The following is a 23,493-nucleotide window of genomic DNA, read 5'->3' on the forward strand; positions in this document are numbered from 1 at the left end:
ACCAGCGCGCTTGTTACTGCATCGGCACGACGCCAGCCACCCCCTGCGGAACTTTCGAGAACTACACCGCGGAACCCTTCGACGCCAACGTGCGCCCGATTCCAAACCCTCACCTGCCCCCGAACCGCCGGGCATCGGGTATAGTTTAAGCGAAATTAAAACGGCATGTATTTCGCCTCGATAGCGAAGCCTGTTCAGCAGTTATCTTGTTTTCCAAGCAGCAACGGCAACAGCAACACCAGATATAATGCCAGATTTCATTTTCTTTCAAGGATCGATTCGACGTGGTCACTGGGGCCGAAATAAACGGTTTGGATTATTGATCAAGAGGACACCAACTCAAAGAACTCACGTTGTCAATGACGTGGCCCAGGGAAAACATTATTCTTTAAAGTTTCCGCCGGGCTTCCTCTACAATCTCGCGCGAAGAATATCCTGCACAATTTTCACCCTGGTATTCCATCCCTGGTATATACAGAGAGAAGAAGCCTGGAGGCGTTGGTTAACCGATGCTTTTATATTATGCAGCGGTTCACCGGCACTTTTGCTCGTCTACAAGTCTTTCAGGATTGAAAAAAAAATCTGTGCATTTTTTCAACGATTGTTCAATTTCTTTTCATGGCTCTAACCCCGCCACGTGACCCAATTTCTTTGACGCAAAATGACCAGTCCGCTCAAACGCGACACAGATTGCCCCTTTCTTCGCAGTAGCTTGCAAGCCTCGAGCCTCTCGCCACTACAATGCCTAGTTATCATCGGGTCAAAAGTTCTTCTTCAAGTTCTTTCAAAGGAAAGAATTAAATCCAACCCCTGCAGCTCTTGACTTCCATCTCTTTCTCCTGTTATATCCTCGTTTAAACAAAATTCAAACGCCATTACGTATATTCACTATATGCTCAATTAGCCCGTCTAATCAAATGACATCAGCAGCGCAAATACGTCGCGTGAGTTGAGCATGAAACTCGATCCAACATGCCGATTCGGGCGAGGAATACAAGTCCTGTGACCGAATAGATTATACGTATTACAGACAACAATCTAATGGGGGGGAAATTTTGAAAAGTTTATTCTATACAGAAGCCTAGGGGTTGAATTTTTGAACGCGTAATTAATCAAGCCAATCCTCTGTGTTAAATCCGACAATTTTCCATCATGGCATCGAAAATGACTGTGACGATTAGCCAGTAAAACGAACTAGTTAGGCAATGTGATTTTCGGTGAATCCGTAGGGCGTTTGAATTTTTAAGACACTCAGGATACGGAAACGACCCACCCAAGTACGCCTCCGCACCGCGGACGGATCAATGAAAATATCCTCGCCCCTGATTCCGCGCCCGACAACCCAACGCGGTTCCACACCGCGCCACCCTCAGTAACTCGTACCTGAAAACGTTGTCCCGGTTGCCCCGATTTCACCGAACGGTAGTAGCTGGTAGCTGTGTAGCCGCAGCGATGGAAAGTTGTTAGTTTATGTATAGGCGGTTTAAATAGTCGCTGTTCCAGTCGCAGTGACTACGGTATAGAGTACATAACTTATACTTGGTAACAGTTGACAGCCTTAAGTCGTAACCCAACTGTTCGCAACAGAAACGCGGAAGGATTTGTTCTACTTGCAAGCAGTCCGTCCGTCGTCTGACCATTAGCTGACCGTTACTACTGCCGCGAAAATACCAATCGCTTATCGCTATCCGCGCTTCTTTGCTACACTAATTATAATTATCTTGCAAACATTTTTTAGAAATAAGTGACTACGGTATATCGAACTTGAAAAATTTCGTGTAATGATAGTTGTATATTATCAAAATAATGAAGCTGCATTAGCTCTGGCACATTTAAATACATTGATTCGTACAATTCACTTGCGGTTAATCGCAGCTTTTAATAGAATGGGTTAGTCTAGTCAAATCAGCACAACTGAGATACAACTGATCAAAATTTGTGGTATCAGCGTTTGTGCAGATCTAACTTCGACATCGCTTGAGAAATATCTTTCGGGTTGCAGTATTAAAGTTTTTCATAGAAAAGACTAAAATATTTTTCTTCCGTGTGCAAAATAGCTTATATCATTTTATATAGTAGTATTAGTAGATATTTTATGATTTTAAATTCTTCATTAAGTAATTACGTAATAATGAAACATGTATTCAAAATACAATTAGGTGTTTCGATTAAAACAATTATTTCAAAGAAAGATTTTATCTACTCTGAATTAATAAAAAATATATCATGGGGCTTTAACATATTGTTTTGCAGCGTAGAACTGTATTCTGAGGTAATAGAGCAGAACGACGCGGTGATGAGTTACGACCTGGGGGCCACGATTAGTGTGGTTGAATGTACAAAACTTGTTGCTTTACGTTCTTAATGTACAATGAGTTCATATTTTTTATGACGTTATCACGGATTCCATATGTAATGTGATTATTAATGATTACATAATCATAAATATAATACATCTAATTTAGAGTTTTTATATTTTACATACAAAAGAAAAAAGTTTTTATTATTTAGTGCAGCAGCTCTATCATCGACTATTGGAAATTATCGGTAGTTCACAAAAAGTGCCAAAATAATTTTCAAAGTTATGAATTTTTTAGCCCATTTTTGAGAATAAAAAATCCAGTCGATCTACGGCGGTGGCGCCATCGAAGATATCTTGTACGAACTCCGCGACAATTGCAGCGGATCCAGGGTAAATTTTTTCTGCCAGTTTTCGAGGTCGATTGTAAGAAAATAGTGGGCCAATTGGTCCCGCTTTGAGTGGGGAAATCATACGTCGGTAAATTGCAACGCGGGCTAAGCGATTGCCGGTAACGGCCAGAGTAGGTTACGTGTTGGCTGGTAATTCCCGAACATGGTGATAAAAATAAACAGGCATTGACATATATTCAAGTTATTCTACCTCGAATCTGAGAACGTGGTACGATTTCTCAACTAAAATCATACTTTCGTTTCAAAATTTTGCAATCAAATATTAACCAAAGTCATCGTATAAAAAAAATTCAAACCTATGGTTATACTGGGTCATGGTATAATCTCCACGTGCTAGCCTCTCATAACAGGAATGTTGGGATTGCATACTTGTACTTTTATTACTGCTTGTTGACTGATTCCAACGCTATTTCCCGACAGGTAAAATGACAAGAAGAATATCCGTCGTATTGTTTAATCTTCGACAGTTTTGAAGGCAGATGATCTTTCAACAATATCATTAATTCGAAAGATATACTTTCAATACCAAACAAATGAATTTTATGTAGAATTAAAAGAATGGCGTTTGGAGATAATTTGGGAGAAATAAAAAATGAATATTTCAAAATGTGCAGTATAACGCAATACAGTACCCAACATTCTCTGTCGTTTTACGTAGAACCCACAGTTTAGGTAATCTATAATTACGCAATATGCAATTATCTTCTTTTTCCACCGCATGTAAACGAGGTAGTAAATGAGGAGAGAGTCGAAGTCGAAATCAGGTGAAGGAAACATAGTTATAAGTACGGATGGTATGGCAGCTCCTGATTGACGCTTGATCGCCCTGCATTGCAGGAATTCTTACTCCTATAAGTTTCGGTGCAACGGACGAAGTTGTACTGTGTTGATATTTTGATAGAGTGCAGAATTCATGTTATAATTGAATAATAGAGCCCCAATCCCGAAGGAAACATTAAAATGAATGCAGTGTTGAGAGTACAACACACGAAAAAAAAACTGCCAATGACAAACAGACGAGTTTGTTTTGAATCGGTATTCCAAAAATTGCGAGAAAAGACTATAAAAATAACCATGGATCTTCACTGCTTCATCGACAATTCGCAACTAGTCGTTAAGCAATGACCAATTGTGACAAAAAAGACAAGAAATTCACAACATCAGTAATAATACAACAACATCAACACTTATAATTATAAACTCAAATCTAGAGAAATTCATATGCTTACGTGATATTTTCGGGAAGCTGTTACAGTAGTCTCTACTGCCATTGTATTTCCACAGGATCACAAATGTGGAGCGGATGTCCTTTTGATAAAAATGCACTCAAAATATTACGCGAAACACTCCGAGTAGCGTGATTTACACAACGTTATGCCGCACACGTTGTTCCGCGCGCGCTCGTCGTACACAAATGACGCAAAACGCTCCTGGCACAGCTCGACTTTGCTCCGACCACGTACGCGCGCGCCATCTGCAATCGCAAAATTGAACTTCCACACTTATGCTCTGCAAATTTGAGTCGCAGACACTAAGCAAATAAAAAATTCAATCCAACAAACGATTTATGGAGATATTTATTTGTATACCGTTTAGGTGGCTTGGGCCATTCAACTCTGAGATTCTAGTCAATGTTCGTACAGTCTATGACCTTTCGAACGTACGCGGTGATGGTTTGATGTGCGTAGCCATAAACAATGCTCTGTAAGCCTATGCCTGGAAGCCTATGGATGGTAGTCAAAAAGACGGCAAGTTAGGAGCAATTTGGAGGGCATTCGATGCCTAGCTAGATGAGAACATTTTATTGAAATAAAATTTGGAGATATGTGAATACAGTAGTTTGATTAGAATCTACCTTTATAAATCTTAGCTTTCGTCAAACGCGCTTGCGTTCGTCAGAAGGTTTCATTTAAGTCGGTGTAAGCGTTGCGTTTAGCAATTATGATGGCGATTTGACGTGCCAAGTGAATATTCATGCCAAATGTCTGAAAATTTGGTGCGTTTTTACTATCTAATTTGAAACATGGCGACTCCGACAAATGGCAATGGAAATCTGGTCGACGAATTCGAAGAAGCATTTCAGGTTACTAGAATAATATTTATAAGTCATTATTCCAACCTATAAAAGTTTATACCCTCCGAAAAATGCTATTCATGCTCTCAGGATATATTGACAAATAATGCACTAAGCTGTTCACGCATTACTGCGCCACGAAAAACGATGACAAAGAATACAAAATATTTTGAACAAAATTTATCAACCAACCTCAATACTCACTTGAAATGTTTGACTTGACATTTTTGCATAATTTCGAATTCGCTTACAGCAATGTCTGAATGTCTTGACAAAAGATGAAAGCCTTGGGATCAACAACGTAGGCACGGGTCTATCTGTTGACAAAGACGAGGCACGAGCAGAGGTCGAACAAGTTACTTTGAGGTTCATAGATCTTGCTCGGCAAATGGAAGCATTTTTCCTACAAAAACGTTTTTTGCTGTCCGCTTTGAAGCCTGAGTTAGTTGTCAAGGAAGACATAAATGACCTGAAAGTAGAACTTGTCAGGAAAGATGAACTAATCAAGAGGCATTACGACAAAATTGCCATATGGCAAAATCTGCTAGCTGATTTACAAGGCTGGGCCAAATCGCCGGTACAAGGCCCTGCACCTAATGGTGAGATTATAAAACTTCTTGTGGTTCTACTGAGATAAGATATGAAATTGATGAATAAACATTTTTTTTTTGGCACTGGAAGATATTAGGAATGCCCTCCAGCTCCTAAAGAATAAAAAAAACAAAAATTGGAAAATTTTTCCTTCTTATTCCTCGATACAGTTGAACGGCAGAAAAAACTCAAACCTCAGTGTTATCTCTGATTATTCGATATCCACATTGACATCTGATAGAATAGTTTTCTTAATCATATCATAGGACTGGCAAATGGTAGTGGAGTTCAGGCGCAACCACCTGGTAATGGAAGTGGGGGGCCGGTATTGCAACAACAGCAGCAGCAGCAACAACAGCAACAGCAGCAGCAACAACAGCAGCAGCAGCACCAACAACAACAACTCCAGCTACAACAGCAACTGCAACAGATACAGCAGCATCAACTGCAGCAGCAACAGCTCCATCAACAACAGGTATTTAAGTAACGTTAATATATTGTTAATGCAACTCAAGTTTACACACTTCTGATGAAATATGTATATATATAATTATATATATATATTAAGCGTCAAATAACCGACTGATATGGTTTTATTTTAACGGTATGATATTGAGTACTGTGTTTATATACACATTAATAATGATCGATTTGCAACAGTGGATACAAGTCAGAAAATTTTGAAAGCGAGACATTCCAACATCTTGACTCAATGTCGATACGACACATTACTATCAATTATTTATGGCTGAATGTCACTGGTACATTTGATCACAAACTAATATTTTAGATACCGTGTAATTAAAAAAAAAATATTCGAGTATTTAACACTCCAGAAGTTTTTAAACCTGGGCATTCTGTAGAATTTGAGTGCTATCGTATGAAATTTGCACAAAGGTCAACTGTTTCAAGTGCAGGCCGCACGACTGTTACTATCTATTGGCACTTAATAAGGTGTTGATTTATTACCTAATCTAGTTTTTGTAAATAGGAATTTATTTCACAAATATTTTGAAAGTATTTTTTGCTTAGATTCGTATTACTCAGTATCATCTCCAAGCTTTGGCTTTACCATTATATTTATAAAGATAACCATATTTTGTTTTTGTTTTTTTTCTTTTTTAATTTTTATTCTTTTTCTAAATGATTTTCTAACAAAGGATAGTTTTGCCACCTAGAAATACTTTTATTTATATTATAGCCATTGCTAGCAACTGAGTCATTTGATATCTGAACTTTATTTCAATAATATAAGACGAAAAATTGATTATATCAAAAATATTTCGTGGCTACATAATACTCACAATAAGTTAGTTATTAAGGTTCACTAAAATTATTGCAATTTAGATGCCCCGTGGCCTAAGAATTTGAGAAACTACTAAGATTGTTGGCAGTTTTACAAATGCACTTCATTTCTTCCGCTGATATCGCTAGTACTCTAAATAGGTGCCTACCCAGTATGTGGTAAATGCTAAAATAGGTATTCTAAAAATATTGTGGCATACCGTATTTCAAGTAGAAATCATCTTTTTAAACATAAGCTGAGACATTCAGCACAGTCCATTCTTGATTATAGTTAACAGATGATGACTAATTCTCATCAGTCGGCTTTGTGATCCACGTATTTGGCTTCTTTGAAATGATTTAGACATTAGCAGCCATGCTATGTTGAAATATCTACTTGTGAAGTGATCCGTCCCCCTAACCACAAATCGTAGAATGTTGCGTGATGCGTAGGCGCGATAACAGAACTGTAAACAAACATTATCGATTCGAATATCATTAGTACATAATATATAGTGTGCAAAACATTAGACATTATTTTGTACCTGTCAGATGCACCCCTTCATTCATGTGAGCCTGAAAACGCAGAAAATGATCTACCAATGTTATGACATATAAATTTGGCTACATGCAAGTGAGAGATCAGGGATGGCTAGTAAAAAAGTTTATTTATCAAGTCATGGTGAATTAGTGCCTTACCTGAATCTTACTATATGCCAACACAAAGTGCTCTTATTATTTTATCAAATGAAAAACCTAAGCCATCTTTATACAACTGCTAAATCTGCGGTGGTTTTGTAATAACAAAACTAAAATTTACATAGTTACGAAATAACAACACGAAACTATAGAGTGAGCGCTACCAATATAGGTACAACTAAGAAATTTAGAGATTGTTATTTATGGAATCGTCATGTACAGCGATAGCATTAGATAATTAGAGAAATGTGAAAATATGTGCCAAATTAAGTTGTAAAACAGGTACAAATATCTAGCCAAATAAAACGATAACGTGAAGAAATATTTAAAACAGTACAGATTGAACAATAGTATTATTCAGTATATAAAATGTTTCAAAATAGTAAGGTTTATTTCTTGAAATATTTATCTGATATTGTTGATTGTACCAGAAAAACAATACCTATTGTTACTAAAGAGATTATACCCTATTTTAATAATTATTAATATATTGTCACTCCATATCTATACTAGCTGACTAAATGTTGGATAAGTAAAAATTCCGATGCTTCCATGATATTATTTATAATCATATATACACAATTCGTGTAAAAAGTAGTTGACTTTCTTTTCACTTTTTAGTTCTGGTTGTTTCTTGGTATATGGGTTCCTCATAGTTTACTTTTACAGTCATTGTTTGTTTCTTATACATTGTTGTTTTTTTACTCTTTTTTTTCTTCCGTGTCACATATCTCATTGTTTACACATCGCTGTAATAATTGCTCTTTAATGTCAGTAATTTCATATGTCGATATTTAATATTACCTAAGTTTCGTACATTTGTATTAGTAGGTATCTTCCTTTTGATAGTGGTGGTACGTACTATTTGCATGTACACACGCACATTACTTGCATTTGCACAAGGAATAAAAGGAAACATCAGGAATTCCGAAAGATTAGATTGAATCTTTGTGCAATTGCTATATTGCTATTGTTTCGATTTTCCAAAGTTAACAATTTTTAATTGCGCTCATTGTAGACTCTAAATCATTTGTTTTACATAAAAACAAAGAATAGATTACCTAATTATGTTATGTCATCGTCACACGCTAGTAGATATCTTTTAGAATAAAAGCTCTGTTACTGGTGAAATGTTGTGCTTTCTTTCACTCACCTTGCCTACCTATCGCCTGCTCCCAAGTTCCCTTTGCTTCATAGTCTGTCTATCTGTCTACATGCATGCAATATATTTTTACTCATCTTCATTATCGCTTAAATCAATAGGTGCAGTTAACAAAGATCACACATTTATCAGACAATGTTGAATGCGCAGAATTAACGAAATGAAATCTCAACAATTTCTATCGTCTGTGCTGTTTTACCACATGCGCAACTTCCATCATACTCGGGCATGTCGTAATAAAATGTAACACGCTCTCAATTTGAAAGTTTTAAAATTCTTGTTTTAATGTTATGCCACAAAGAACCTCTTCGGTGTACTATCTGCCCCCCTCATTTGTCCGTGACGCACACATTCACATTCATTTGATTAATTTTAAGATGTTGTTGAAGTTCGTAACATTAATGCAACGTTTCATTTTTGTAAGAAAAATCGTACTTCTGAACTTGAGAATTTTTAGTTACATCTAAATTTCACTAAATCGTAATGAAGCAAAATATATTCATATGTTGGAATATGGGCTTATTTATCATTATTCTAAAATTACGAAACACTGATTTTTGTTTCCATGTTTCATTATGTTAATGTTATCAACTTCAACTCCATATTTGAGGACAGTTTGAACCGAAACTTTGAGAACAGGACTCAAAAACAGTCTTGTTGATTTTAATCTTACAGGTCCAACAGGGTGCAGGTGCTCCGCCGCCTCAGGGTCTACAAGGTGTCGGCGTATCGGTGGCGCAACAAGGGATGTTCATGTCACAAGGGGGTGGGGGAAGAGCAGGTGGCTTTGGGGTAGGAGGCGGTGCTTTACAGGGTCCACTCGCATTCCTTGAGAAGACTACAAGCAATATAGGAATGCCGGAAGGGCGGAGGTGACGCGGACGAGGGAGGGGGCGAGGCAGAGGTCGAGGAAGAGGCCGAGGCAGGGGACGTGGTTTAGCACAACCGTCCCTCCTCGATCCTTCCGACCCTTCTTCGTATGCTGCTGCTGCTGCAGCGCCCCTTCCCTCTCAACAACAGCAGCCTCCTCCTCCATGTACTTAAAATTCCTCTTCTTTCTTCGTTCGTTTTCTATAGTTGATTTTATTTGGAGGATTCAGTAATTGTAGCAATTACCAACAATATTTCTTTGCGATTACATTTAGTTTTTTTATCATAACGATAAAACTTTTTTGTTCCAATATCCAAATCTTGTTACCTACATACTAAATAAGAAGTACAAAACCTATTTAGAATCGTATGTCATTCTTCACGATAGACTTTTTTTTTTGTAATACGAATCGTGAATGTTAATGTTTTTCATGTTACATTGGCATAGAAAACTTTGACATGCAAATAATAATAGTAAGCAATATTTTTTAAATACTAATTGAGCAATACAAGCATAGATTGGGCATGCTACTGATGAGTGTTTGGTTTCTCTCAAACCAAATTGATCAACCTGGTACGGGTACCATTGTTACTTCATAACTCTTAAATCTGTTGTTAGGTACAGATATTGACTTTGTATTGCTTCGCTACTTCATAGACACGTATACGGCATTTGGTAAACGACTTTGTTACTTGCTCTACAGTTTCTAATGCTGTCACACTCACTTAAAAATTGTTTTATATTTAGTGAATTAAAACGAATTTGCTTCAATTGTATCATAGCTGCAATAAATGCAACTATAATAGTACATGCTTGAGGATTCTTCAACAGCGATCGAAGAATCGGCAATGTGTATTTTGTAAAACAATTTGTACATACCTATGATAATCAAATAATCCTTAGTTATCGAGATGTAAATAGAATTAGATAAATACATCATAGTCCTACTTATCTTATTCCACGGTTTATAAAATCACATGTAATCTTGATTCATGTAGAAAATAATCCATTCTATGATGAATAAAATCGAGACTTCATAGTATAATCCAAATATAGATGTATCTCATACACTGTTATAAACCAAATCCGTTTTATTTCAATTCCGTCGGATACTTACATTGATTACTTCAACATATTGATATAAACATGGCATCTTAGGTTACATTACGTTTACTACATCTAACAGTTTATACAACGCCGTATGATACATTGCTCTCGTGCAAGAGATCAAATCTGCCTCTTGTTTCGTTACTGCATAAAAAGACGTTCATCAGGTCATAATATTCAATACTTCATTTTATATAACGTAGAAACTCTACGGTGCATCAGTTGACTCAAGGATGATGATGATAAGCAGAAAGTTTTCGTTGTTAATGGTACATATTACGAATACTTATATTATTAACGTTATTTGCTAACGCATTAACTTTTTGGTCATGATTCTTTGTCCCAAGTGAAGAAACAGTGGTACGAATAATGAACTAGAGATATACGCTGGGTGCCTTTGGTAGCAGAAAACAAAAAAAAGGCAATACATAGTCGATATTTTAAAATTGAAATTCCGGACACTGCATTATTTCAAATGATTATGACGTAATCATTATAATACACACTTGTTGTAAGCAAACGATTTCTTACTCTTGATAAAAATTTTACTGAATATGTGAAACTCAGATTCACTTTGCATATTACAATAAAAATAATGATACGCTCCAGAAGTTTTAATTGTACAGGCGACTATCTAGTGATTGATCATGCAAAATATTTTTAAACAAGTATGAATATTTAATCAACAACAGTATTATATCAAGTATACGTTAATGTAAAAGTATCAAATGCACAGTGTTGTACGTACGGTTTGGTACTTATGACAGTTGCTCGAGAAACTGGACGAGGGTACGCGTTGGACGACCTGTCATCCCAGCCGGAAGATAGGGTAGCTCGTCGTTACCAGGACCCATAACACCTGCAATGTCCAAGTGAAGCCAAGGAGCGTCCTTTTCGACAAATTCTCGCAAGAAACCTGCAGCCGTACAAGAACCACCGCCCTTACTCTTACTAAGGTTGTTAACATCCACAGCTTTGTGACTTTCTGTAATCATCGAAAAGTGGGACAGGTTTCAATTTATGCTTAAATTATCTTTCACCTTGAGAAATAATTTTTAATTAGAGTGAGAATAAATTTTCCATACTTGTCATTGCATCATTGAAATGTTGCCAAAGTGGAAACCGCCACACTCGATCACCAGTAAATGTTCCGGCAGTTCTTAGGTTTTCGTATAATTCGGCGCTGTTTGTAAATACGCCTGTAGCAACCCCCCCTAATGCAATTCTCATTGCACCGGTCAATGTAGCAATGTCCAAAGTCAATCTAATACGGATAACATAGAGGAGTGATGAATCTGTAGAGGGACAATTTTCGAAATATTACGATCTTCTCACAATTATTACCTTGGTTTAAATTCTTGGGCATAGCACAATGCGTCAGCCAAGATCAGTCTGCCTTCGGCATCTGTATTATCAACGCAAATAGTTTTGCCATTCATCGCAACGACAACATCACCGGGTTTTGTGGCAGTACCGGAAGGTAAATTTTCTGTGAGTGGAATTAAGCCAACAATATTAACTTTCAACTGCAGTTGAGCAGCTGCCTTGATCGAAGCGACAACGCAAGCAGCACCACCCATATCTGCACGCATCTCGTCCATCTGAGCCGAGGGCTGAAAGATTATGTGATTATGTATGAAATACGACGTTATTACTTGACATGAATTGATTGTATCAAAATATTGGTATGGACAAATTTAGAAATGGTACATAAAAAAAGAGAAAATAATCACCTTGATACTGATGCCACCAGAATCAAAGGTAACACCTTTGCCAACAAAGACGATTGGTTTCTTGGTACCTTTACCTGCTCCCTCATAGCTGATTTCAAGAAATTTAGGAGGTTCAGCACTGCCACGAGCTACGCTCAGGAATGAGCCCATGCCCTTCTGTTCCGCCCATGCCTTGTCGTGTACTTGAACCTTGACCCCGAGTTGTGAAAGCTCGGTAGATACTTGGTTAGCAAAGATTGTTGGGGTCATCAAGTTTGCTGGTGTATCAGCCAGCTTCCGGGCCCAGTTTTGAGCTTCTGCCTTAATAAGTCCTTTGTGCCACTGTTGCCTGTGTTGAATAAGATGCATATATCATGATTTGTTATTAGCGATACTACTATATTTTTGCAAGTTCCATGTACTGTTACACATTAAAGACTCGTATTCGATTCAACTTACTTTCCTTCCGAACCATAGAAAGAAACCTGTGGTAAAACTTTCTGCTTTTCTTTATTTTTGAATTCCTGGAAAAACCATGATGCAAGACCAGCTCCTTCAGCTGCTGCTTCAGCATCTCCTAGTGATTCGATGCTTATGTTTTTTATTTCAACGGCGTCCAATGCTCGACATCCAGCTACCAGTGATTTGAAATTTTATGTTATCAAGTATTTAGCAAATGGTTGATACATTGTTTCATAAACAATATGTTGATTTTATACCCAAAGCAGGATTAGCTTGATTGAAGATTTCTATAAAATCTTAGTAAATATCATTCGTGCTGACATGTGAAAAGTAACATACCAGCAGCTGCTGCCCGTACATTTTCCTTGCCTTCATGTATTTCTTCCAATTCGTTGATACCGAGATTCGGCTTTCCCAAACCAACAACTGCCACTCCGACATGTTGCCTGCTCTCAGCAGGTTCTAGACCCCAGAACACCCTAGTCTCTGCCTTTTTCAATTTCGGCCCAGCTCTGTAATTATTCACAATTGTATGTCATAGTAATTATAAGTGGAATATGGAAATTGTTATGACGCGTATGAAAAAGTTTGAGAACTCGGGACTGCTCGATCGTAATCAAAGGTTTGATAACTGATCTCACATGCGAATAATTTAAATCTGTATTCTAATTATTAAATGAAACGAAAACAATTCATATTTTAAAAACACATGACAATAGGTGTTACAATAAATGACTGAACAATATCAAGGTAACAAACTATATTACACTGAATGTAACTACCATATCATCGATTTATATCAGGTTCGTTTAGTTTTATTCATCTCTTTTTACATAAATAAATAAACACTGTTTTCACTATACAACATTCATTAGCAATTTAATTAAAAATAGTTTGATTTTGATGTATTTAGCAAATGAATAACATTTCAAAAATATGATTGAATGAATACAAAGAGAAAAGATGAGTGGAAAACAATGTTAAGAAAATCTCACATCGCAAAATCTATGTACAAGTAAAAAGTTGTGCTCCAATATATTCGCATAACAAACTTGTGACATGATAAACCTGAATGTGAAAGCTAATTAGAAAAATGCAGCAAATTTTTCGATTATACAGGAATAAAGATAGTACGTATTTTAGAAAATATGAGTGAGGGCTTGACTATGATCGATATTATAGTTTCCTAATAAACTGTTGAAACGGAGCCTATAAAATACGTATTATTGAGTGCTGATGGTTTGCATTGTACACATATCGAAAATACACTATCTGACAACAAATGGAGTACATCAAAATCAAGTAATAGAACAATAATGAACTTTACACTTTTGATCAATTTTTTGTTATTACAATAATATTACCACGGTAGCACAGAAAGATGACTACACTGTTGATGTCGACATACAACTATGAACACATGAATTTAAACTTTGCAGAAAAATTGAATATGATGAAAGGAAGAACAGCATCTAAATTTGAGCATTTAATAGACAATTCTATCCGGCAACTTGTAGTTTTGAGAATTCTAATTTTACAACATTTTCAGGTATATTTGAAAATATATATAGACATGAATTGGAAATTTCTATGTTTCTTGGATACCAATTGATCCATCAAATATGATACAATTTTTATTTGTTTAAAATACAGTCTAAAAATATACTGTTTTTCAATTATCTGTTTCATATTTAGAATGTCTGTAGATATAAGTACAGTATTTATTTAATCTTTGTTTCCACAGAGCAATTTACTTCACGATAATTGTCCAATTATACACTTATAATATTTCTGTTTATTGCAACTAGCTACTCGGAAAAAGAACAACAATTAACTACTACTATATATCACATTACGGAACATTGATATTCTTTACAAAGCCTGAAATTTTATTCAAATATGTATATATTGGCACAAAATTTGCAACGACCTGTTTTATTGCTATTATTAATTAGTCATTTGTTCACCAGGCTCAAAGTTGGACGAACTTAATTCTTGGCAAAACTTGTTTGACAAAATTATATTTACTCATATAGCAATATTACAACTATACCTATTAAATGTATATCAATTCCTAATAGTCATATCGTGTTTTCGAACACGTAAATCTGACCCATTTATAAATTCCCTAAAATTGAGCATGCGAAGGTAAAGCTTATATTTACATAGCCGTACGGCTCGGCATTATTATTAAACTGGGTTTGAAGGATTATGCAATTATTTTACAATAAAATATCCTTTTAGTAGTAATATAACTTTTTGGAATTGGAACATGATTTTTAATCATTTAAATCAGTTTAAATGATCTTTTCACAGAGATATCGGTGACTTTCCATGAACCTCAGTATTGAATACTTTTTTCGTTCATTAGAATCATTTATGATAACTTTTAAAATAACAACTGGTGGCATTCTAGTATTGAAGAATATGTTAAATATGTAGATAATTATTAGGTACCCGGTAAAGTAAATTTATTAATGTTATAGCAATATTCTAATTCTGTAATGATAATTTATCCATGGTTATCCAAGACCAGTAATACAATTATTGTGCGTGCTAATAAGACTTGAAGTCGATTCGCTAAGGATGTAAAATCGTCAGTACATTATAAGTGTGGATAATTCATGCCAGGATAAAAAGTGCACAAAATTCATCACAAATATCAAATAAAATATAAAATACATTCGGAAATCCTATACATATATACAATAGGTACATGTGGTACAATTACACATGTGCAACATTTTTTGTTGGATCAAATCATACAGCTTCCAGATAAAAAACATCACTGGCATGCAGTTTAATGATCCTGCAGTACATTTCCGTTTCATTCCATTTACTTTATTAGCAATGTTTTACTGATTTGATCCATAAAAATGCGTCAAGTAATTACTTTCAATCTTTCATTTCTTTGAATTATGTTCAAATAAGTTCCAAAATTTTAATAATACCCTGAGAATTAGCTGCTACTAAAACATTAGACCTTTTTCTCCAACAGACAGCTGATACAAATTCATTAAGTTCTTCCTCCTTTTTTTCTTGCATCTCTAAAACACTTCTTGCAGCATTAAACTTATTTGAGAACAGTTGTTTCGTTAATCCCTTGTAATAAATATACAGTGCATTATTTTCTGACCCACACGCAATGTATTCACCGTCTGTTGCTAGGCCGATGAAGTTCTTCTCATTTACGTGACCCACAAAAGTCCTAACACAGTGAGGACTATTGATGTTCCACATTTTCAACTGAGAATCTGTACTTGCAGAAACAATTTCTTCTTTGTTTATGAATTTAACATAGGACACAGCTTTGCGGTGGCCTTTAAATACACATATCGCTTCCTTCAGGTTACGCAAATCATAATAATGCACACAATGATCCGCTGATCCAAACGCTAAATGACAAGAGCTTTCTGGATTAAATTTAACAGAACAAATATTTGCCTTAGCCTCGAGTGAAGCTACAGAGTGGTCACTGTTGAGGGACCATAATTTCACCCTCGCATCATCCGATCCTGAAGCTATCAGCCTTGTGTCAACATCGTTGAAGTCGACGGACCAGCAACGTTTCTCATGTTCTTGAAATATTTTGGTACGTTGACCAGTTATAGTATCCCATACAGTGACTGTTCCCTCGTAATCAGCAGAAGCCAACATTCCTTTATGATAGGAATTCCACGAGACGCACGATATCTTTGAACTACATATCATTTCAGCGCACGGATAATGAATGTCAACACTATCTCGTACCGCTACTCCGTAATCAAACACTTTGATGCGTTTTGTGACACCAGCAATAGCAAAGAATTCGTTATCTTTGTCAAACTCTATACTCGATACGATAGTAGAGCTATTAAACACATCCGATGAATAATTCAATGTAGCTAATGTTCGCAGAGAGTTATACCTTAAAAACTTAACTAAATTATCCCTGAATACATCTAATCCAGAACTAGTTCCTGGTTCCGTTTCTGTTTGGTGCTGGACCTTTTCGGACTGTTCAAAAAGTAGATCTTTGATACGAGTGTCAGCGTAGCATTGAACAAATTCGTCAAAATGTGCATGCATTCTCTTCCGGCGAATTGCCAAGATTGAAGTGGCACAGTTTTGTTTCTGTATCATGGCTGAAGCAAAAAGATCGTTATTGCACGAATCCGGTGGATTTAGGTCTCCATCCTTAACCATGTTTGAGTCTATGATATCAATTAGCTCGATCATTTCTCGCTTGATAGCCGAAACTTGTGCAGTATCAGTTTCGCTAGATTTTTTCAAATCCTCAACACGAGGGCATTTGCTCTGAACTTCTTTTAAAATATTTTCAACTTCCTCAATGTCACGCTTGATCAAAGCGACTTCCTTCGCCAACTGATTTCTTTGGTCCTCTTTGTGCCTGAGCAAATGTCTCAGAAATTCGTGAAGCAATTTATTTTGAGTCGCGCAGGATTCGGCTTCGAGTAAATTTTTCCTCTGCATAAGGACCTCCAGCATTACATTTACATCTGGTAAAGTTAAATTAGCACTTTCCGCTGCTACAAAGCCTCTCAGTCCATCACATACTGGAATGAGCATATCGATTTCTGTTTGAGAAAGACCTCCAACTCTGGTACTTCCTGTACCGCTTCCCGAATCACCAGGGCCTTTCATTCGCATTTTATACTTTGCGATCAAATCGTTCAATACGAAATTAGGAAATATATCCTGCTGGGTCAGTGTGAAACTACATTTCGGGCAGCGGCCATTGACTTCGAGCGAATTGATAATACATGGGTAGCAAAATGTGTGACCGCATCGAGTGATGTGTGGTTCATTCATCACTTCGATACATATGGGGCATAGATAATCATTATTTTTGTCTTCAAGGGTACCACTGATACCTTGGAGTACATTCGCAGATTGCAATAAACGTTTAACACTTTGCGCACGTCGAGTGGTGGATAATGGCGAAGCCTCGTTACCTGAGCTAACACCCACACCGCTGCTTTCAAGTTCGCCACTGTCACCAACAGACATTGTTGTATTCTGCTCTTAAATTATGTAGTGGAGTCTAATATCTGTGTTTATAGTGAAATTTTAGTGAGTGTGTTTAGGATCTTCTTATTCGGTACTTGAGTGAAGGCTGTAACAGTTGTTTTAAGACGTCGAATCGAATGATTGGTGAAAAATTTGATATGACGAAGTGAAATGTTGGCCGGTTATGAAAATATTACTATTCGTTTTAATTCTTGATCCGTTAACAAATCGACGTAGCTCATTTTTTTGGGTAAACGCCAACACAGCCTATCCCTTCCTGAAACAATCAAAATAATGCCTGTGAGCTCGTGGGAGTGAAAAATGTAAAAAAATCAATTCAAGTTAGCAAATTGCTTTCATTAGATAAAGTAACAAAAAATTGAAAAAGGAATTTAAAACAAAAAGAAAGCTTGAATAAGATTGATAAAAGACGGCTACGAGAAGATAATGAAAATTATCATTGGGGTGGGGCTCAGGCAGCATTATAGTAATTGTTTCAGGCTGTAATGTAATGTAAAAAATGGCAAAACACATTGGATAAAATTAAATGAACAAGAATTGTTGGATGTAAATAATAATGATAAAATATTTACTTACAAACGCACTTATAAGAAACAAGTTTTTTGTCCCAAGAACTGAAATAAGATACGCGTAAATATACTAAGCTATGATCTACGATTATTCTTACCTGATATGGTCATTCGTTCTAACAGCTAACCATAAATTGACGGAAATTTTGGGGATCAAAAACTTAAATTCGACTACACGGAAAATATAAGAATTCACATCGAAAGCATAAATTGCAGCTTAGTATTGAATCGGATTTTTGTTAGTCATCTTGTAATACTTACAGAGAAATGTTTTCCAGTAACTTTCCATTCACAAGTTCGTTATATTGTACAGCTGTAGGTGTTAGCCTAACACCATCTTGGCCTTCCGTCTCGTATACCCCAAGCACTAATCCCTTCTGTAATAAATATTTAAACGAGTTTATATTATTGTCGTCACTTTTTTTTGAAACAGGTAAGATTTGACAAAAGCACTGTTTTTGTTTTCGACAGGGCGAAATTCAAAATCTGTATTTATTTGTCCTCTACGATTCGTCGATACTATGTTTACTGTATCGCCTATTACTGATTTGTAATACCAATGCTCAGTATAAACTTGAAAAACGAAACAAATGAGTCCTACGAGCAAACAATTATTAAAATTAATACATTTAATTCTCACCATTGTGTGCACTTGTCGGTTTACTGGGTTTACTACTCAATGTGCGAATAACATTATAAAGACGCATAAATATTTGCGAGTCATACCAGTGAATCACTTCATCCACATTTAGAAGGGTATTGATAAATGACTTTATCAGCAACATGCATTATGTACTATCGGTTAGTCTCGGTTTATAATTTCCACAACATATAGATAAAATTGTCGCAAATACGCAGCTGAACGATTACTGGCTAGTTAATAACATTAATATCGGATATTCCTTTACGGAAAAATATTAGAACCCGTATCGAAGGACATTACGCGAGAATAAAATGATATAAAAAGTAACGGACATAACTGTGTGACTTACTGTACAATTAGGCCAAAATGTAGACGAAAAAAAGAAGAAAGGATATTACGGTTTACGATAGAGAAAAAGACAGAGAAATGAGACAGAAAGAAGACAATTTTCAACCTAAATAATTTCAACCATAATAATCACCTTCATTGTCGATTGGTGTGCGAAGAAACGCAACTGATTTATTCCTTGTCGTACTCCTTTGGGCCTGACAAGAAGCAATGCCATCATTTGCTCGCAAGAGCAGAAACAAATACTTATCTCTCGACCCTCTGCCGCCCGAGCAACGCTTAATGGTCGGCCATACCGGAATTAAATTTCAGACGAACAGCGCCGATTCGAGGCAGAAAACATGTGGAATTTTTAAAATACACGATGCGTTACGAATGTTGGAAAATATTTCCGATAATTCGCTTTTACCAGTAACTGCAATGTCGCTACGGCTGTTAATAGAGAAAAAAACGAGGCCAAAATTGGAAAATATACAAAACTGTTGACAAGAAGGGATTAAGATTTAGTAGGTAAATACCACTTGTCGGATATCAACTGGAATTTGGATTGTTTTTAAGGTTATAAATCAGTCCACATGGTTGCCTGCTGTCGGCGTTGTAATCCGCTAGACTAATTCGGCATAGTTTAATCTGGACGCACGATCGACCGGTTATTTACGATAAAATTTATTGCAAGACTAGATAGCCCCAACACATTTATGATTGATGTAAAATGAAATTAAACTAGATTTTTGAATTGTAGAGTTATCCTTGTGAAGCACAATATTGCCAATCAAGTCAACTATACAAACCGAAAAAAAAGGTTCTTAATACCTTTCTTTAGAGTTTAAGATGACTTGCCAAAACTAAACGGAGCACTGGTTTCAAGAAATTATCCGGAACTAAATATTTGCAGCCAAAGTTACATTGTCAATAGATATTATTTTTTAATAAATACAACAACGGGATAAGTTTCGGTAAACAAACGATTTACATTAATAACGGAGGTTCTTTGTACAGATTTTGAAGTTTCTGATCATTAATCGACAAATAAAATTTTTAGATTGAATTCGATTTGTCTGGATCAAAAATTAAGATTATTTATTCAGAAAATGTGCCATAGGATCTTCGTCACGTTTTCGTTTCATCTGGAAAGCTTCAATTTCTTCTGCAGTTGGTTCTTTAACTTCGAACATACTGTTATAAGGCCGTTTTCGTTCATCCATTTTTAGCAGTCTGTCTGCTTCCTTTTGATTTTCAACTTCTTTTCTTAAAGCTTCTTTCAATTTATCCTCATCTTTATTTGCCTTTTTATTCCTTCGTTTTTCCTTTTGCTTTCGTTTCTTACTCTTCTTTTTGGATTTTGATTTACGTTCTGTTTTTGATTTCCAATTCTCTTCCTCATTTGAAGAATCACTTGAGTCCTTGTCATTGACTGAGGAATCGCTGTTTTGTTCAGCATCTCGTGCAACTACCATCTGTTCCTCTTTGGTCTCTAATATGTCAGTCTCTCTTACTTTTTGGTTCTGTTCATCTATTAAGGTAGGCCCCGGGGTTGGTACATCTGTGACTTGTTTTCCAGCATCACCAGTGCAATAGGAATTCTTAACAAATGAATGACAGCACCTATATCCCCAATGGCCCCCTTCCCAGTAGGAACCCCAAACCGATGTGTGATTGTTTGGAAAAACATCTTCTTCATATTTTGAACGTATCACTTGCTTTTCTTGACCTTTAATCACCTGTTGATAAATTTTTTTTAAAAATTGTCAAGTCGATCAAACTCTGGAGAAACATCAATGATTAGAATATTGAATACTTCTATGAGTCGAATGCACTATCGACAATAATTGTCAGCACTGAACAGATATGGCCATGTTGTAAAACTCAATTCATTACCTTTCCATATCTCGAGTATTCGACATAGTCTTCAGTCTGAGCAAGTAGCAAAGCGGCAGGTGGTGCCTGAAGATGTTCCGCACCTCCGTATCTCTTAATCACACCACCACGTGCCTCGTCTTTAAGTTCGTCCCGTTTTTTATCGTATTCCTGTTTGAGTAATTCAAGCTTAGTGGGTTCGGCCAAAAGATGAACATCAACACCGCGTTCATGAGCATCCCATGCAAACAGCTGTGCAACAGCATGTTGCTGAGTGTCACCAGAGAAACGTGCAAAATTTTCCCCTCGGTAAGCAACCCTGCAGAAAAAGGAACAGAAGATTTATAAAATCTCGTATTGTCGCAGAACGTACAATGGATGAAAAATACTTTAAATAAATCAATGGATGAGGAAAAATTACATTAGGTAAAGAACTCACTCTTGATCCGTCCCTGCGTAAGGATTGTCCCTCATAGACCTCGTCTTGGGATCATAATATGCTGAATTTGGATCCAAATTTCGCAAGTACTTAGCAGTATCTTCTCTAATCCTCAAGTTTCGTACAGTAATTCTTTGCTTTGAGTCAACTTTTGTACCAGGCATGTCCACCTCGTCTACGTATTTGTCTTCATCTTTGTCCGAATCTTGCTCGTCGTTTTCTTCTGCATTTAATTTATCAGCACGCATTTGTCTCTTGGCATCTTCTATTTTTTGATATTCTTCAACAATAGCTCTGTGTTCCGCTGGGTCATAGCCTGCCCATCTAATTTGATAATTAAAAAAACAAAACGGGTTACATTTGTGATAAAAAAAGCTTATTTGTAAATGCAATGGACAATTATTACTTCTCTTTTCATCACTCTTACCTATCTCTTTTACCATCGTAATCAACAGATAAATCAGGTTGGACAAATTCATCTGGCGCAATATTAGCATTAGTAAATTTAGCCCCAATTTTTCGAGGCCTTTCCATGCAATCTTTTTTCTTATGCGTAACAGCTCCGCAATTTTCGCAAGCTCCTTTTCTATACTTTACTGCTACTTTGCTTGTATCTACACCACGTTTGTACCATTCATCCAAGTGGCTGAACTGTCTTTGTTTCTCAGGTTGAGGTCTTTGATGTTTGAGTGTTGGGCCCTGTTAACGTGACATTGGATAGATTATTTCGTTTTTATCAAGGATTATGGCGATGGTTGGTTTATCCGAGGAAAAAAATTGACAACAAAAAATACCTCTGCACCAAAATACCAAGGTGTAGCGCTGATGTATTGAGGAATGTGTGGATTTATATCTTTCCCTTCCTCGTCAACAGCTGCAGGCGCAGTACCTGCTTTCCGAGCCTCCTCTAGCTCTTTTGCTTTGCGCCAATCTTCCCTGCTCTTTTTTCTTGGTTCATCCTCAAACTCGCTTTTATTTTTAAGTATTACAGATACAGGAACGTTGGCCGATGGAGTTGTCATTTTGCTGAAAAAACAATATACATAATTCGTTTGTTACCAATGTAATTGAACAGCACTTACATGTCAACTTGTTAATTTACAGTGCTTGTTACAAAACTTTTTTCAAACGTTATTTTTGTAACAAATGGGTGAAAAGCGCACTGATGTAGCTCACTGGCAGTTTTACAAATTTTTGATCGTGTTCCACCGCAAAGAAACAGATAATCGTATGAGTAAATAATGCATTACCTTTGCGTAGTGTCCGGCCCAGAGTTTCACCATGCAGCAATATCCGATTTTGTGGGTAGTAAATACGTAGAAAAGCAATATTTACATCTCTTAGATTTTCAGGTTACAAGATACAAACTCAATCTCAATCAATTGTAAGCATATTAACGTAAGTAGAAAATTTAGTTCACTTTTGAGGGCTCCTCGCAGGTAAGTTTGTCACTTCACACGCGTTAATAACGTAATATCAATCGCCAAGTGTTCGATAAATGATTTAGAACACGTCAAAACGTCAAGTAACTGAACCGAAGTTCTTTCTCACTGAAATATAATAATACTGGAACAATCACTTGTATGGTTATGTATACGCTTGGTTTTCCGGAGGGAGAAAGATGCCCTGAAGGTGAACTGCTGTTTCTTTTGCACCGGTACAGTCCTTCAAAAAGCTTGTATACCAAAGTGTGTCTTTCGCACGCTTTTCCCTTTGCTGAATTGTAACAGAATATTTTTGCTTCGACTATCCCACGCATGCACAGTAGCCAGTAGAAAGAGACGCCACTTCACCTCCGACATGTCCAGAACTAACCGACTGTACGTCTCCGTCTAACTCGAGCTATGGCTGGATTTTCACAGGCTGCAAGCAGTGCGAGGCCGCGACAGCGAGTAACTATCCGTGCAAATGTATTGGACATAGCTTTGACGT

At 36.5% G+C, this 23,493-nt stretch overlaps 3 protein-coding genes across 9 annotated transcripts; 1 reads left to right on the forward strand and 2 right to left on the reverse strand.

The window, feature by feature from the left end:
- The first annotated feature begins 4,236 nt into the window (after positions 1–4,236).
- Positions 4,237–10,911, forward strand: LOC124185763 (mediator of RNA polymerase II transcription subunit 28). 2 transcript variants are annotated; one of them, XM_046576852.1, is made up of 4 exons: positions 4,237–4,460; positions 5,040–5,385; positions 5,644–5,852; positions 9,198–10,911. In XM_046576852.1, the coding sequence occupies exons 1-4, from the start codon at positions 4,410–4,412 to the stop codon at positions 9,396–9,398; spliced, it is 807 nt and encodes a 268-aa protein (XP_046432808.1). In that variant the 5' UTR covers positions 4,237–4,409; the 3' UTR covers positions 9,399–10,911. The 2 variants fall into 2 exon arrangements, with proteins under 2 accessions (XP_046432808.1, XP_046432807.1); XM_046576851.1 differs by lacking the exon at positions 4,237–4,460 and adding an exon at positions 4,467–4,795.
- On the reverse strand, positions 6,765–19,797 carry LOC124185759 (cytosol aminopeptidase-like). Of its 6 annotated transcripts, none has more exons than XM_046576846.1 (9): positions 19,399–19,797; positions 18,536–18,651; positions 13,014–13,186; positions 12,672–12,846; positions 12,234–12,561; positions 11,845–12,113; positions 11,586–11,764; positions 11,249–11,485; positions 6,765–7,128 (listed from the first exon to the last, which is right to left on the reverse strand). In XM_046576846.1, exons 1-8 carry the CDS (start codon positions 19,483–19,485, stop codon positions 11,259–11,261), a joined length of 1,554 nt encoding a protein of 517 aa, XP_046432802.1. In that variant the 5' UTR covers positions 19,486–19,797; the 3' UTR covers positions 6,765–7,128; positions 11,249–11,258. The 6 variants fall into 6 exon arrangements, with proteins under 6 accessions (XP_046432802.1, XP_046432803.1, XP_046432801.1 ...); XM_046576847.1 differs by lacking the exon at positions 6,765–7,128 and adding an exon at positions 10,462–10,895; XM_046576845.1 differs by lacking the exon at positions 6,765–7,128 and having other exon boundaries at positions 10,462–11,485; positions 19,399–19,795.
- A 369-nt stretch (positions 19,798–20,166) lies between these two features.
- Positions 20,167–23,456, reverse strand: LOC124185760 (pre-mRNA-splicing factor Slu7). The gene is made up of 6 exons (XM_046576849.1): positions 22,812–23,456; positions 22,356–22,587; positions 21,989–22,260; positions 21,562–21,885; positions 21,144–21,441; positions 20,167–20,986 (listed from the first exon to the last, which is right to left on the reverse strand). Exons 2-6 carry the CDS (start codon positions 22,581–22,583, stop codon positions 20,342–20,344), a joined length of 1,767 nt encoding a protein of 588 aa, XP_046432805.1. The 5' UTR covers positions 22,584–22,587; positions 22,812–23,456; the 3' UTR covers positions 20,167–20,341.
- Between the last annotated feature and the right edge of the window lie 37 nt (positions 23,457–23,493).

This window comes from Neodiprion fabricii, chromosome 6 (genome assembly GCF_021155785.1).
Source record: "Neodiprion fabricii isolate iyNeoFabr1 chromosome 6, iyNeoFabr1.1, whole genome shotgun sequence".
Taxonomy (NCBI): domain Eukaryota; kingdom Metazoa; phylum Arthropoda; class Insecta; order Hymenoptera; family Diprionidae; genus Neodiprion; species Neodiprion fabricii.

Bases quoted from the DNA above. Each gene is read 5' to 3' on its own strand.
- LOC124185759 (XM_046576844.1), bottom strand. From the start codon at position 17,684: ATGTCTGTTGGTGACAGTGGCGAACTTGAAAGCAGCGGTGTGGGTGTT.
- LOC124185760 (XM_046576849.1), bottom strand. From the start codon at position 22,583: ATGACAACTCCATCGGCCAACGTTCCTGTATCTGTAATACTTAAAAAT. The intron at 21,886-21,988 runs GTAAGAGTGATG...TTATCAAATTAG, and splicing joins TACGATGGTAAAAGAGATAG to ATGGGCAGGCTATGACCCAG. The intron at 20,987-21,143 runs GTAATGAATTGA...ATTTATCAACAG, and splicing joins AATACTCGAGATATGGAAAG to GTGATTAAAGGTCAAGAAAA.
- LOC124185763 (XM_046576851.1), top strand. From the start codon at position 4,736: ATGGCGACTCCGACAAATGGCAATGGAAATCTGGTCGACGAATTCGAA. The intron at 4,796-5,039 runs GTTACTAGAATA...ATTCGCTTACAG, and splicing joins AATTCGAAGAAGCATTTCAG to CAATGTCTGAATGTCTTGAC. The intron at 5,386-5,643 runs GTGAGATTATAA...ATCATATCATAG, and splicing joins ACAAGGCCCTGCACCTAATG to GACTGGCAAATGGTAGTGGA.